We start from the raw sequence: 14,788 nt of genomic DNA, 5'->3' as shown, positions 1-14,788 counted from the left end.
TAACGCATCAGAACACCAAAGGGCAGAGACCTTGACTGCGTTGTCAGTGGACGTGGAAAATATTTTGTTATCCTCAGCAGACACCTGGATGTAGCTCACTGGAGCCGTGTGGCTTTTCAGCATACCTGTTGGTTTTCTAGAATGGAAAAAGAACAGATGAACACCCAGCAGGTCTATCTGTTATTTCTAAATAAAAATGCAAGACTAAACTTGGCCCGGATCTGGCAGTTCTATTCAGCCTGGAGGAGGGTTATGTCTCCCTCTGAAATTACACAAGTATATATCTTGTGCGATCAAAGCACTGTGGCAAATAATACCCACTTATAGCAACACAACTCAGTGTGCGATGAAGCCCTGGGCTTTGTTTCTCCAACTGCTGACAATGTCCCTATAAAAGGAATAGGCAAGGAAGAGCTCAGGCTGGGGTTGGAACAGATTCCATGGCAGGTTGCTGCTTTACGCAGTATTCAGATCTGGGAGGAACGTCTGTGAATATAAGTTTATTTTAAGGAGCCTGGAGGGCTCACAGTGCCCTCAGGGTCTCAGGGCAGGGAGTGTAGTGGGAGGGGGGCAGGTAGGAAGGAGGGAGGCAGGGCTGAGGTTGAAGCAGGGAGCACAACATCTTTTTTTTATAACCACGTCTCTGGAAAGTAAGTGACTGTGGGAAATTGTTCTCCATCAGCAGGCAGATGGGAATCTAAGGTAATAGCAGAGGGGAGAAAATCACATCTCTTTCTTACTTACAGGCACACCTCGGAGATATTGCAGACTCAGTTCCAGACTGCCGCAATAAAGTGAATGTCGCAATTAAGCAAGTCACATGAATCTTTTGGCTTCTCAGAGTATATAAAAGTTATGCTTACACTAAATCGCAGTCTATTAAGTATGAAATAAATAATGTACATACATTAACTAAACAACACTCTATTTTTGCTAAAAAAAAAAAAAATGCTAACCCATTCTCTGAGCCTTCAGCAAATCGTAATCATTTTGCCGGGGTGGAAGTCTTGTGAAAAATGCAGTATCTATGAAGCACATTAAAGTGAAGCGCAATATAACAATGTACACCAGTACATCTGACATCATGCTAAGCTTGATACATGGATGATCTCATTTGTAATCTCTGTTTCTACTCTAGGTGTGGGTTCTCTTGTTATCATTATTATAATAAGGAAACTGAGGCTGCAGCCTTGCTCAGGATCTCCCTGCTAGAAAGTGACAGGGGCGAGATAAGAGCCGGTGCGCTTCCAGACCTGGAGTACTGACCCCGCTGCTGCCTGCTCTGCTGAGAGGGGTCATGCAGGTCCTCCACTGATGCCTGCATCAGGGGCTCAGCAAGGAACCATGGCACATCCTAGGTGACATGTTCTTATCCCCAACCCCCACTATCAACGCATGGGAAGACAACTCCCCGTTTCCCACTCTCCTTCCATCTTCAACACTTATCAATGGAAATGACTTTCAGAAGAGGCCAAACTGCATTTGAACCCTGATTCTGCCATTACTCCAAAAAGTTATTTAACTCTGCTGAGCTTCAGTTTCTTCATCAGTAAATGGAGCTGATGTGAGGATTAGAGATAATGTGTATGATGCACGGTGCCTCAGACAAAGTAGGTGCTCAATAAAATGATAGCTGTTGTTATTACAAGGAAGTGCTTCCCAGCACTTGCTCTGGGGGGCTCACCATGAAAGGTTTGAGCCCTATTCTAAGGTGCACAGTGTTTACACATTGAGGGTATGATGGCAACCTACTTTCAATGATCGAACTGTTTGCTACCTTGCTACCTCAATCCCAGACTTTCCAGAACAGTCTCTGTTTTCTTACGTCAATTCTTATGCCTTAGGGGTGGTAGAGTCATTATCAGCTGAGGCTAAACAACTCCAGTGGAGATGCAATGTCAATTTAGGGCCATGTGAGCGAGGTGCACCGAAAGTACATCAATTGCACAGCGAAATCCCTAATCGCTCTCTGCAACTGATCATGGTTCATTGTAGGGAGGACAGCAATCTGATTACAGGAAATCATTCTGAAAGGAGAGTGAATCATGGCTCCACACAGTCTCTTTGTTCTTGCAAAATATTTACTTCTTAAGTGAGTTGCTTATTAATGTCAGAAAACGAATCTTTAATGGCCACAACAGAAGTTTCCTGGGCTGTGTGTGTGGAAGATCAGTTTTGGACAGGGGTTCTTAAATTATTCCAAAAGGGCATTAGCATCCCCAGTCCTGCTCCCTTGCACCTTACGAGATCAATGGCACTCTTGGAGAGAGAAAGAAAACTTACCTTGGCAGATAAGGATTCCACACTCTAATTATTCGATCCAGTCCACCTGTCAGCAGCAAGTTCCTTCTCTTACAGAATGAAAACGTCTTGACTCCTGTATAGATGCGAAAAACTGTTTGATCACATTCGGCTCGCCTTTGGGGCAAACCAAGGGATGCTTGGCCTTTTCTCGCCTTGACATCTTTTCTAACATCCCTTATCTCTTTCATCTTTTGCTTGACATTTGTTGTTCCCATACCGTACCCTAAAAATATTCATAGAAAAGCAAAACACAGTTTCTTAATATGGTCAGTTAATGTGCGGACAAGTTGCTGATTTGTAAATGTCCCCGGTTCGCTTTCAGCAATGACTAGTGTTTTCTTCTTCTTTCTCCCCAGGTGTTCAACCATAGAGAGTCTGAAGAATGAAAATGATGTGTGTAGGAAAGGCAAGACCTTTATTCCCTTCCCTCTCTAGAAAGAGGCAAGAAGGGTCATCTGGGAGCAAGAGGAAACATGAAGAGGCCATCTCATTCTGGGGAAACAAACTTACTAAATCTCTACCAGTGCCAGGCATTGTGCCAGGGCCTCTCCACACACGATCTTGGCTGAGTCTCACAGAAACTCAGAGGCAAGCACCTTTCCCTCCACCTTGCAGGTAAGAAAACTTACACCTGGAGAGGTTAAGAAACATGTCATCAAGAAAACTGTGGAGCTAAGCCTCAGACCCAGGGCTGTCTGACTCCTAAACCGGGGCTCATTGAGTCGACCTATCAATTTTATCAACCAACCAACCAATTTTGTCCCACAATTATGTTCAGTCAAATGACTTATTGGTTTATGAACCTCCTGAACAATAGAATCAAAATGGTAGCATCGTGCAGACGCAGTCAAGGGCCTTCCTGAAGGATTCAGACGTTAGTCTCACCAGAGGGTGATGAAGAAAATCCCCAATACACTCACCAGGGCATCTCACATCCACCCTGGCTGGCTTACCCTGACCTCCGACCTCAGCCTCATCCAAGGTAGCTGAAAGGGTGTTGGAGAAAGAAGGTGGAAGACCATTTAATCTGCAGCCTCCTCGTTCCCCCACCACCAAAGAAGAATTCTCTTTCATCATTTGTGACGTCAGCAATTAGGTGAGGGATAATTGGTTTTGTCTGGGTGCTGTGTCTGCTATCACAAGTTATGAGTTCAACTATTTTCCAGAAGAATTTGCTATTCAGAAAAGTTCAACCAAAGCCAATGCATGCTTCATCTTTGCGAGAGCGGGGCTTCTGCAATCCAACAGACCCTTGTGAAGTAGGATTCTGGCGCAGGTCTGTTGATTTTTCAAGAGAAGTGGGAAATCTCTATTTTCATTGGAAACATCCAGAATTTTAAATGCTGGTACTCAGTTTCAAAACATGTTTTAAATCTGTGGCTGCTTGGCCCACTGCTGCCTCTGGGGACTCCGGTTTAGGGCGCATTGCTGCGGTGGAGAATGGGCAAGTGTCCAGGGAGGGGGAAAGGGGCCCTCATCGTCCTGCTTCTCCTGAGCTCTTCTTCCTCAGAGTCACGTGACTGCTCTCCAGTCCACGAATTCCAATAGAGAAAGTGGAGTCATTTCTGAACGACTGGGCTATGTGATTTCCACATAATTGGGGGCTGTAATCCGAGGCCTGGGCCACCCCTGGCTAGTTTATTGACAGTGAGTCGAGGTGACAGCTCTGCTCCCCATGGCTTCTTCCCACAGTGGGGAAGGGCTGCGTCCGGTAGCTGGCTAGCCAGTCACTCTGGCCAGGTCCTTTTCTTCCTCCTTTAATATGCAGCAGAAAGGTAAACAGCCTTGAATTTGCAGCTCTTTCATCTGCCAGGCAGAAGGGAGGGGAGGGGAAGTGCTGAGTGTAGATAAGCACTTAAGACGGCAGAGTGAGCCTGCGTATCTGAGCAAGCACTTGAAGGGTCAAAGCAGCAAGCAAACTCTCCTCAGATGCCAGTTTGACACTTTCACCCTTCTTGTTATGAGCAGAGATCTGAAACTTCTAAGCAGGTGTGTCACTTTATTTTTATTTTTTTTTTCTAGTGAAGGGAGCACAGCCAGTTCATTTGCATGATCTCTAGCAGTTCTTTTCCAAGAGAGCCAGACAGAGATACATGTTTAAATGGTTGTCATGGAAACCAGAGAGCACAGCTCTCCCCCAAGGTCTGAAGGAAGGATGATGAAAAGTTTAAGCAATCACCATGGAAACCTAGCACAGATTCAAGGCAGGTTCAGATCCCCAGCACACTAACTAGCAGATAAGTCTTAGGTGCTGGGGTCCTGGTGGAAGGGGAATTCTGCCTGTCCACTGAGGCGTCTATCATCAGGGCTGACTCAGAGGCCACGTCCACAGTCAGGAGCTCAGAGGATCCCATGGGGTCAGCAGCAGTGTGGGTGTATTCTCCCCAAACTCCGACTTTTACTCTTTCTGTTTCAAGGTGGATCCTGCGGCCTCTCCTGCCCACCCTTCCCTATATCTTATTCCTCCCTTCCATCAATTTCCTCAGTATGGTCGAGCCCATGGATCTGCTGTCACAAAATGGACACAAAACCACAAAATGGTTTCTCTATGGCCTTGACCAATATGTCCCTCTCCATGTTCATTAACAACCAAAATAAAGCCAGAGATTCCTGCCTTCTATCACCTTAAGTAAACAAATGCACTTGAAGGTGCTTCCCACACTGCAGAGCCCTCTATGCAATTGTTGGTTTCTTCTGTTATGGATTTTCCCTCTCATCTGAGGTGAGCCTATTTGGGAATAGATGGCTGACCTTAAGCTGAATTCTGAAGTCCAGAAGTATGTAAAGGGGGAACCTTAAGGGGCTGTGAAAGGACTCTTACCAGAAACGGAGACTAAACTAACTAAAAGGGAGTTGCGGAATGGGGTGAACCAGCTCACTTGTTTCCTGACAGGGTTATAACTCTAGCAGCCATTTAGGGATGGGGGTGCTGGTGCTATAACACATAGTGGAGGAGTGTGTGTGTGTGTGTATAGACACGTACATACCCGACACAAAGCAGTCATGTGGGCATAGGATGCTATGGGGACATGTGGGGGGTGGATATGGAGATGGAAGGAGAAGGGCACAGGAGAAAAACACTTGAAGAGCTCGTCACTACAGCATCCCAGTCTTCCTAGAGTGCTTCTGAGCACAGCTTTGGGAGCGAGAGGGATGTGGTTTGAATGTTGACTTCACAAATAAATTCACTCAACAACTATTTATGGAGCACCTGTTATGTGCCATGTATTCTAAGCACTTGGGACAAAACAGTGGACAAAACAGACAAACTCCCTACCTTTGTGGGGCTGGCCTTTTGATGTGGGAAGACAGACCAGAAGCAACAAACATCACAGACAAACTAGATAGTACTCTAGAAGGTGCTTAGATGGACGGATTTAAACCGAGTTAGGACAGGTAAGGAGGACTGCGAATGCCAGGAGCAGGGGCTGGGCTGCTCCAGGACATAACAAAGTGGACAGAAGGGCCTCGTTGAGAAGTGACATTTGAGCAAAGACTTCAAGGAGGAGAGGGAGTGAGCGATGTAGACATTTGTGGGGAGAACTTTCCAGGCAGAGGGACGAACCAGTGAAGATATCCTCATATATACAAGGAGATTGGCACGACAGGAACAGAGACAGAGAGGGAGAGAAGTGGGAGACCAGCCCAGAGACGTAAGGATGGGGCTGACACACAGGGCCTGGAGGACTTCAACTTTTGCTCTGAGTGAGATAGGGGCCCACGGGAGGACTTGGACAGCTCTGACTTCTAATTCACAGGATCTCTCTGGCTGCTGTGTGGAGAACAGACTATAGGGGCAGAGTGGAAGTAGGGGGAGGAGTTAGGCTCCTGCCGTGACCCAGGGAAGAGAATATGGTGATTCTCGCTAGATGGAAGCAGTGGGGCTGGGGAGAAGAGGCCAGATTCCAGGAATAGGCAGGGTCAACAGCTTGGACATGGGTTGTGAGAAAGAGGAGTCGAGGGTGACTGTTAGATTTTGGCTAGAGCAACTGGAAAGATGGATTTACAGCCAATTAAGATTGGGAAGATGGTGTGAGGGAGAACTGGATTCAGGTTTGGACTTAATTTTGACAACTATGTGGTATTCAAGTGGAGATGTCCTTTAGAGATCCTAGGCAGTTGGAAATACCGGACTGAAGTTCAGGAAGGGGCCAGGTTAGAGAGATAAATTTGGGAATTGGCAGCAGTGGTCCTGGAGGGGATCATCAAGGGAGTGATGCAGGTATGGATGAGGAGAAGACCGAGGACTGAACTCTGCGGGCTCCAACGTTAAGTCACAGAGATGTGGAGGAATAAATAAGGGAGACGGGAGGACAACACGTGAGATGGAAAGAAAACCAAGAGAGGCTGTAGCCTGAAGCCGAGTGAGAGAAGCACGGGGAGGAAGCCGGAGTGATCTGCTGCTTCAAGTGCTGAGAGAGCAAGTGGGATGAGGATCCGTCACTGGATGTAGCAACATCGGGGCACGGACGACCCTTACAAGAGTGTTTTCGGTGGCACGGCAGGGACAAAGGTCAGGTTGGAGTGGTTTTAGGCAGGCTGGGGGGAGAGGCTTTGGAAAGGGTGAGTATAGGCAACTCTTTCCAGGAGTTTTGCCCCGAAGGCTCTGAGCCTCAATACAGTTGTGTGTCGCTTAACAACTGGGATAAGTTCTGGGAAATGTGTCATTAGGCAATTTTGTTGTTGTGTGAACATCATAAAGTGTACTTACACAAACCTAGATGGTACATGTAGGCTGTGTGGTACTAATCTTATGGGACCACCGTCAAATATGCGGTCTGTCATTGACCAAAAAGTCGTTATGTGGCGCATGACTATATTCTCATCTTTGCATCATGCCTGGAACATCATAAATACCCATCACAGAGAAATTACAATAATGTTCACCAGGGAGTGTGGAGGTGGGGGTGGAGGGCTGACTCTTTCTATAATAGAATTATCTAGATCTCTATAGATACTTAATAGTGGTTTAGAGCTGTAAGCAATTTCAGTGGGCCCTGCTGTCTGTAATGGGAGAAGGACGATGGCATGGACAGGACACTTACAGTAGAATGAGGGATCTGTGAATTTGCGTTGGATAGATCCTTAGAGCTCCTGTCCAACTTTTTTACTGGACTGGAGAGGAAACTGAGGCCTGAGGTCACAGCTCCGTTAGCAGCAGAGCCGGAGCTAGAACTCAGAGCTCCTCATTGCGGCTTCATTGTTTTTGTTCCACCCAGACACTGAATTTTGAGCTGGTCCAGTCTCTGAAAGCTGAATTTCAGTTTCTTAGGATTCATATCCATTATCATTTGAGAAAATCACAATTTCCTAGTTCCAAGAAAGTCTAATGAAAATTCCCAAGAAACTTCTTAACCACTGCACATCTCTTTCTAACATTTTGGTGATTTAAATGTCAGTGAATCAGAAATTTCTAAGGGAAGCTTTCCTTGAAAGACAATGTAAGCGTGAAGGCTATGAATCAGAAGTGGAAGGGGCCTCAGGGCAGATCTCCTCAAGAAGGAAGCAAGTATTTCCTGGGAGGCTGAGACCGCACACTTGACTGATCACTGGTTTTCCATGCTGTTCAATGGCAACTGGAACAGGACTCTAAAGGATTAAAAAAGAGGAAAAAACCCTAGAATTTCAGCTTTTCCAAAGCTCAGAAGTGCTCAGGCATAGCTAGGCTGAAGGCATCATAAAAGAAATGGCTGTCGTCATTTCGTGGGTGGCTGACTTCTGAGTCGCTTAAAATGGTGTTAAAGATTGTATTCCTCACAAGTGCACTGCTTGGTGAGTTCAAACCAGGTCCTTAAAATCCAAGGGTGGGGCTAGGGATCGAGTTGGGAGGAGGAGGGAAAGAAGGTGGGGGACAGTTGAGAGGGCCAAGAGAAAAGGTGGAGGTAATCCCAGCAAATGAAATACCTGGAGAAGATCTGGTATAGAAAGAGACTCAAGTTATGACCATCCTCTTGGTGATAAACACACAACTCCTGCCTTCCCCAGCATTCCCCTCCTCCCTGTCCAGTGGCCCTGGTTGGGCAGGAGATATGAATGTCTGTGGACAAGCTCTTCACTGATTCATTTCTCAGGCTGCTGCTGCAGCCCAGGCATGCAGGGAGCACCCCCAGAGATCACAAAGACCATCAAAGGGAGCTTTTACTGGCTACGATTTTCCCACTACCCTAGGGTGAATGATAATATTTGTTTTCTCTGCAGTCAGAGAATTATGCTGCCCTGGGGTCAGAATCTCTATGAAAGTCCCAGGGCCTGAGAGATAGGGCTTAACCAACCCAAGTCTAGGAGATAGCAGGTGGAATACTGGTGTTGGGGTCAGCAAAATAGTACTCAAGTCCCTTTTCTACCTCTTCCAGCTAAGTGACCTGATGGGCATACTTTTCTAAGCTTATGTGTCCTCACCTATAAAATGGGACTAGACGCAATTCATACCTCACCTGGCTACTGTGAGGATCAAATAACAAATATAACGCATGTGAGTGGTTCTCAGCCTTGGCTGTAAATTAAAGTCACTGGAAAGTGTCTAAAAAATATAGATGCCTGGGCCTCACCCCCTTGAACAGTGGCTTCTAATCTTGGGAGTTTTTAAAAGTCTCAGTGCCCAGGCTTTATCCCAGATCGATTAAGTCACAATCTCCAATGGTAAGACCCAGCTAATCAGATTTCATCAAGTCTCCCAGATGATTTCAATGGGCAGCCAAGACTGAGAACCACTGACGAATGTGAGCGTTCTTTATAAATTAGTAAGTGCCAAACACATGTAAGGAATCCTCGTCAGTGTCAGCTTGAAAATGAAATACAACAAGAGTGACGTTGAATAATTGGGTGGGGCTTTCCAACATACTCTCAAGAGCTTCATAAAATAAGTAAGAAGCACAATAACGTAACTGTGAAGAATTAGGAAGAAGGTCTTTGAGGGGCAAGCTATTAGAAAAAAATCATAAAAATTAGTAGAATCATATAGAAAAGATAGGAAAATTATATCATTTTGATTAAAGGTTTATTAAGATTAAACTATATAAATTTTGATTAAAGCTTCTCAGACTTGACATGTACACAAGTCAGCGCAGCTCTTTTTCAATGCAGACTCTGATTCAGTAGTTCTGAGGGGAGCCCGAGTTTTAGTTTAGTGCTTTAGTTTAGTTTACTCATCTGTAAGATGGGGCTAATAGTGGGATCGAATCATAAGGCTGTCATGGAGATTAAATAAAATAATACACAGAAGGAGCTTAGTCTAGTGCCTGACACTATGTAAATGTTCCAGTTAGAACGCTCCAGGGCCAGCCAGAGGTTGCATCTATTTCAGACCAAGAGCTGCTATCCAAGGAGTGGTCCGTTGTAATCAGTCGGATTCCTGGTTCAAATCTGGACCAACCAATCTCTTGAAGTTTACTCAGTGCCAAGATGAATGTCCTCAGTCCTGTCCAGACAAAATGACTCCCACATGAGTAGCATAGACTCGCCCTGCCACACTCCTTACTCCATAGACCCAAGATTAGCCTGGTGAAGTCCATGCCCAGACTAACTGTGCATTGGGCTCTGTAAGAGTGAGGGATGGATTGGGACCTGGGTTCTCCTTTGGCTTGTCTCTGAATTCACTTTGCCAAAGATCAGATTCCAGAAAATCCAATTGTTCTCAGGTTCTGGGTCTTCCCAGCGCCATCACTGAAAGCTGTTATACCCAATATACCTTTTGAATTCTTAAAAATTCCCAAATCCCACTTCTACAAATGCACCAAGACCACTGTCCTATGTCCATATTGCTGTGTATTTATTATCATGTAGCACATTAGGAGTGCTCAAACAGTGTAGCCTGAGATTGCTTGCAGTGGATTTTGTTCGTATTTCAACTCAACAAATATTGATCGAGCTCTCAGTCTGTGCAAAGCCCTGCGATAGGACTGCCCGCCCCCCTCACTACGCCTCTGCAGCAGCCCAGGGTGAGGCTTCCAAAACTAAAGGCAAATTACACAGTGGAGTATGTCACATTTTGAGCTGCACCAGGCATTATTAGCAGAGTGTGGGATGCCTGTTGCAGTGCAGAAATGATAAAGGTGGGAGACATCCAAGGCTCTGACACACAGAATGAGAGCATCACCAACGTGAGAGGAGTGGAAGCGGTACCTATTACTAGAGTACTGGGCTCATGGTTGGAGCTTGAAATGACGGCTTTGATGGAATCGTAGTAGTTCAGCTGGAAATGACACAAAAAGAGAAAATGCTAATTAATATGAAGATCACACACCAGGTCAAGTGAGAATTTAACGATATCTAACGCATTCTTTCAACACATGCTTCAAGAGGGAGAAAGAAACCATTTGCTCAGAGGATAGGCACATTGAACAAAAAACCATATTTGCATTTGGGCAGAGGTGTGTAGGTGGCCCGGCGGAGTTTGGAGTGTGTGGGGGTTCTCTTCCCTTCACACTCGTTCAAGGCTAACACCAGAACCAGCAATTCCTGGTTATTCTGTCTGACAGAATGTGCTGAAGTTTCTGCTACCTATTTTGGATATTTCTGAGAAAATCACAATGTAGTCTGCATAGCCACAGGGCTTTCACGGGGAAAACAGTGTGTCCTTCACTATAAGTCTTATTTCAGTTGAAAGGTATGCTGAATGTCATCCTGGGAAGGGTGAGAGATGCCTTCCCCTGTCTTTGAAAATCAGGAGCCAGACTCTGAAACTGATGTGCTGGGAGTGGGGAATCAGGGCTTTTAGGCAGGACCCTGACCCAGGGCCGGGGCCAGTCTTGGGTGGAGAGGACCATATTTGGTGGGATTTGAGGCGTTCCTCTCCTCTCAGGTCACCTTCTTCCCCAGCAGAAGTCCTTGTTAAGAACATGAGCATGTCACTCGGATAAAGCCATCGTAGCATAGAAAGAGCAACACAGTAGTCACAGAGGACAATTCACTTATCATTTAGAGCCTCCAGGCACTATGCAAGTCTAGGGGGGCAGAATTTGCTGCCCCCAAATGTGTCTCTTTTGCTTGATTATTTTTAAGAATGAAAGCCTTGGGAAGAAACTTTGACCTTTCCCCCAACCACCTAAAAGATAGAAAGCCTGTTCCAGGACGGAGCTATCAGCATAGATGACTATAGCATAATAGAATCTAGATGTGGCAGACAGGGAGGAGCCTAGCAAGGTCCCTTTGATCAAAGTCCTCTCCATGTCCCTTTGTCTCTGCACGGCATGGCAAACATTTGTTTACCAAACATTTGCTTTTCCATCTCCATGTGAATTGTCTTCCTCTCCACTGAAGTCCCAAACCACCACCCTCAACATCTTCTTTTTTTTCAGCTAAAGATGATATTTAAAGTGGTAGCTTTGGCTATTTGGGCAAGTTACTCAGTTTTCCTGGGTTTTGCCCGTGTATACATGTTATTAACCTTTAGCTCCTGTTGATCTGTCTCACGTCAATTCAATTCTTAGACCAGCCAGAAAAACCTAGAAGGGTAGAGGGAAATTTCTTTCTCCTCTACACTAGGTTCAGAGGAGGATGCAGAGAAGATAATCCTTGGTTCTAACCCACAAGGAGTACAGAAACCAAAGACCCAAAGTCACAGGAAGAGGAAAAGTAAGTTTGAAGGGAAGAGAGAGTTTCCAATGGTTGGGTCATGGCCCAGGACAATAGGACTCAGTGGCCAGAGCAACCTACAGAGCTCAGAACTGTCCCCTGCCTTTTCTCTGCTGGAGTAAGCTCCCCCGAGGCTGTGCGTGTGGCTGACCTCTTAGGGAGGAAGGTCATGAACACTGCCCCCGAGAGAGTAGAGAACAGAAGGACACCAGACGCCGGGGAATTCTCCTACAGTCCGATTCCTCTCTGTAGGCTCCATTTCTGCACCACCGATGCCAGCAATGGCTTTGTTTGACCCCTCCACTAGCGGTCACCCCTTGGGCAGCGCTGGCTCTGGATCTCGGTATTGTTCCTTCTACCTCTCAAGGCAGACAGGATGGAAGAGGGCAAGTTGGAGAAGGTGGGTTGTACAGGAGAGTGGAGTTTGGGGGCTGGCAATTCAAATGTCCACGCTCTACAAAAAGCACGGCTCCATTTTGCTAAGTGGAAGAAGCCAGGCACAAAAGGCGACATATTGTATGATTCCATTTACAAGAAATGGCCAGAAAAGGTAAATCTATAGAGACAGAAGGTAGATGCGTGGTTGCCTGGGGCCGGAGGTGGGAAGGGGCATTAACTGTCTATGGTTAAGAGGGATCTTGCCGGGGTGATGGGGTTGTTCTTAAACTGGATTATGGTGATAATCACACGACTCAGCAAATTTATCAACAATCATTAATTGTATACTTAAATGGGTGAATTTTATGCTATGTAAGTTGTACCTCAAAAAAGTTGAAACAAGAAAGAACCGTGCTCCAGTCACCTTTGAGAAACACAACATATTCCACAGCAATGTTACACGTGAGAGTTCGGTCAGATCGTTGTTTTCATTTTGTATCTAGCTTTCTTAATTCACATTTCCTTTCTACTGCAGGACTGGTATGTTATTTTCTTCTCTTCATGTTTGAAACTTTGTTGGTCTTAATTTTTTAGATAAATGCTATTTTCTTGGTCCAATTTTCTTCCCCTTTAATTTTCCTTTTCACTTAACAAATAAATTTGGTCGTTTTCCTTTCACCCAATAATATTGCCTACTTTTCTTTTCCTGCATAAGTCTTCTTTATGAAAAATCTTCTCTACCTAGGGTAAGCCTGATGTGTTTAGAAAGAGATAAGAGATGTTGGGACGATAAGAGACATCTCTGCTCCCCCAGCGGAGGATTCTCATCACTCCTGCTCCTCTGGACAGCAAGTCCACCCTGCATTTGGTTTCTGAGCTGTCTTAACATGAAGGACCATGTCTTGCTTTTCTATAACTTGAAAAGTGATTTAGCTTCTCAGAGCCAGAAGAAATCTCAGGGAAGCAACTCTCACCCCCACAGTCACATTATTGGTCCCAGGACACTGGTGTCATGTGAGTTGGCTCTCCCTCCTATTATCTTCAAGTCCAAAGGAGACCTGGGGTGGAGACCCCCAAAACAAGCATGCCAGGAAGTTAAAATTGATGAATTTCACTAGCTTCTGGAAACCAGATAGTTATCCTTCCTTGTGGCATTCTAGGGCTCTCATGTGACGTTTATTTTTATTTGTTTTCAGCTAGGTTAGTAAAATTATCTCAGGACCACTGGTGACTCATTAAAGAATATAAACTGTTATTTATTTGATTGCTTGGGTGAAACCCCTGGAGAGAAAGGGCAGACTGGCAAATTCCAATTTACTTTTACTTAAACATTTATTTTTTCTTTCTTTCTGTCTTTTTTTTTTCACCTGAGTAACCCAATCTCCATGCGCTTTCCAGTGGATGTAGTTTACATTTGGAGAGGTCATGCGTTATTAACGCTGATGTTTGACATGTTCTCGACTTTGGGCAGCTTCTTCCAAGTTCTAAGGAGAAAAAACATAAAAATTTCAAAAGAATAAGAATGAACATCCCTCCCACACCCTGCTCATCTCTAACAGGAGCCTTGTGTCAGGTAGTCCCTCTGATCAGGAATTCCTCACTTCTCTCTTTTGCTCGTATAAATTCTTCCCATTCTCTGAGGCCTTGATAAATCCTCCACCGGAACCTCTTTGAATATGCCAGACCATTTGATTGCTCCCTTTTCTGGACTCCAGGAAAGTTGGGCGTGTAACCGACAAGCCTGATGTGTGCTGATCTTGTTCTCTCATGCAGACGTGTACAACCTGAAGGCAAGGGTGCTTCCTTTAGAGCCCCACCAGCCCTGGTAGAGAGCAAGGACTCCACCAATTCTGACCCGCTGAAGACTCCGACGAGTCCCCTTGTGTGTTCCAGTTGGGGTTTGAGCCTTTTAGAAGAAGGTACTGGGCTTTCAAAGTCAGTCTCACAAAGTGGACCTTGCTCATATGTGTCACGTGTGAAGGCAGACAGGAAGAACTTAGAGGCGGCATCAGTGACCTGACACGTTCCAAAAGCTCTTTAATTATCAATTAATCCATATGAACTCTCTGAGAGACAGACTGTCCTTCCCACAGGCAAAGCAGGAACAAAGCAGCTGGTATAACAGGGGAGTGATTGACTGCGGAGGACCCGTGGTCGTCTACCCACCATTCTCCCCCTTCCTCCCTGCCAATGAAACCGAGGCAGAGATCCCTTGATCTCAGGGGTGTCATGTGACCCAGTTCTGGCCAATGAGATCAAGTGAAATCAGCAGAGGAGCTCTGGGAAAATATTTTGCTCTTTCATAAAATGTGAAAATAGTATGAGAGAGTCTCCTTTTTTCTCTCTCTCATTTTTCTTTCTCATTTTTCCTCTCCCTTGGATGGTGTTTTTCCTTCTAATTTTAAACACTGTTGAGATGTGAAATATCTGGAGCTATCGCAGCCATTGGGAGACCATGAGGCCATAGGCTGAAGGACAAAAAGCCAACATACTAAAGATGGTGAGGTGACATGATGGAGACTGAAACCTCTGG

At 45.5% G+C, this 14,788-nt stretch overlaps 1 protein-coding gene across 1 annotated transcript in view; it reads right to left on the bottom strand.

Annotated features, from left to right (window-relative positions):
* Window positions 1–14,788, bottom strand: part of LOC103549464 (cilia- and flagella-associated protein 337-like) — a 67,391-nt gene that overhangs the window by 37,110 nt on the left and 15,493 nt on the right. Inside the window, 4 exon segments of the mRNA XM_070579456.1 lie at window positions 31–136; window positions 2,284–2,377; window positions 3,258–3,290; window positions 10,426–10,495. Coding sequence (XP_070435557.1) covers window positions 31–136; window positions 2,284–2,377; window positions 3,258–3,290; window positions 10,426–10,495 — 303 coding nt within the window.

This window comes from Equus przewalskii, chromosome 16, assembly GCF_037783145.1.
Source record: "Equus przewalskii isolate Varuska chromosome 16, EquPr2, whole genome shotgun sequence".
Taxonomy (NCBI): domain Eukaryota; kingdom Metazoa; phylum Chordata; class Mammalia; order Perissodactyla; family Equidae; genus Equus; species Equus przewalskii.
This window is presented reverse-complemented; position numbering and strand designations above follow the sequence as displayed.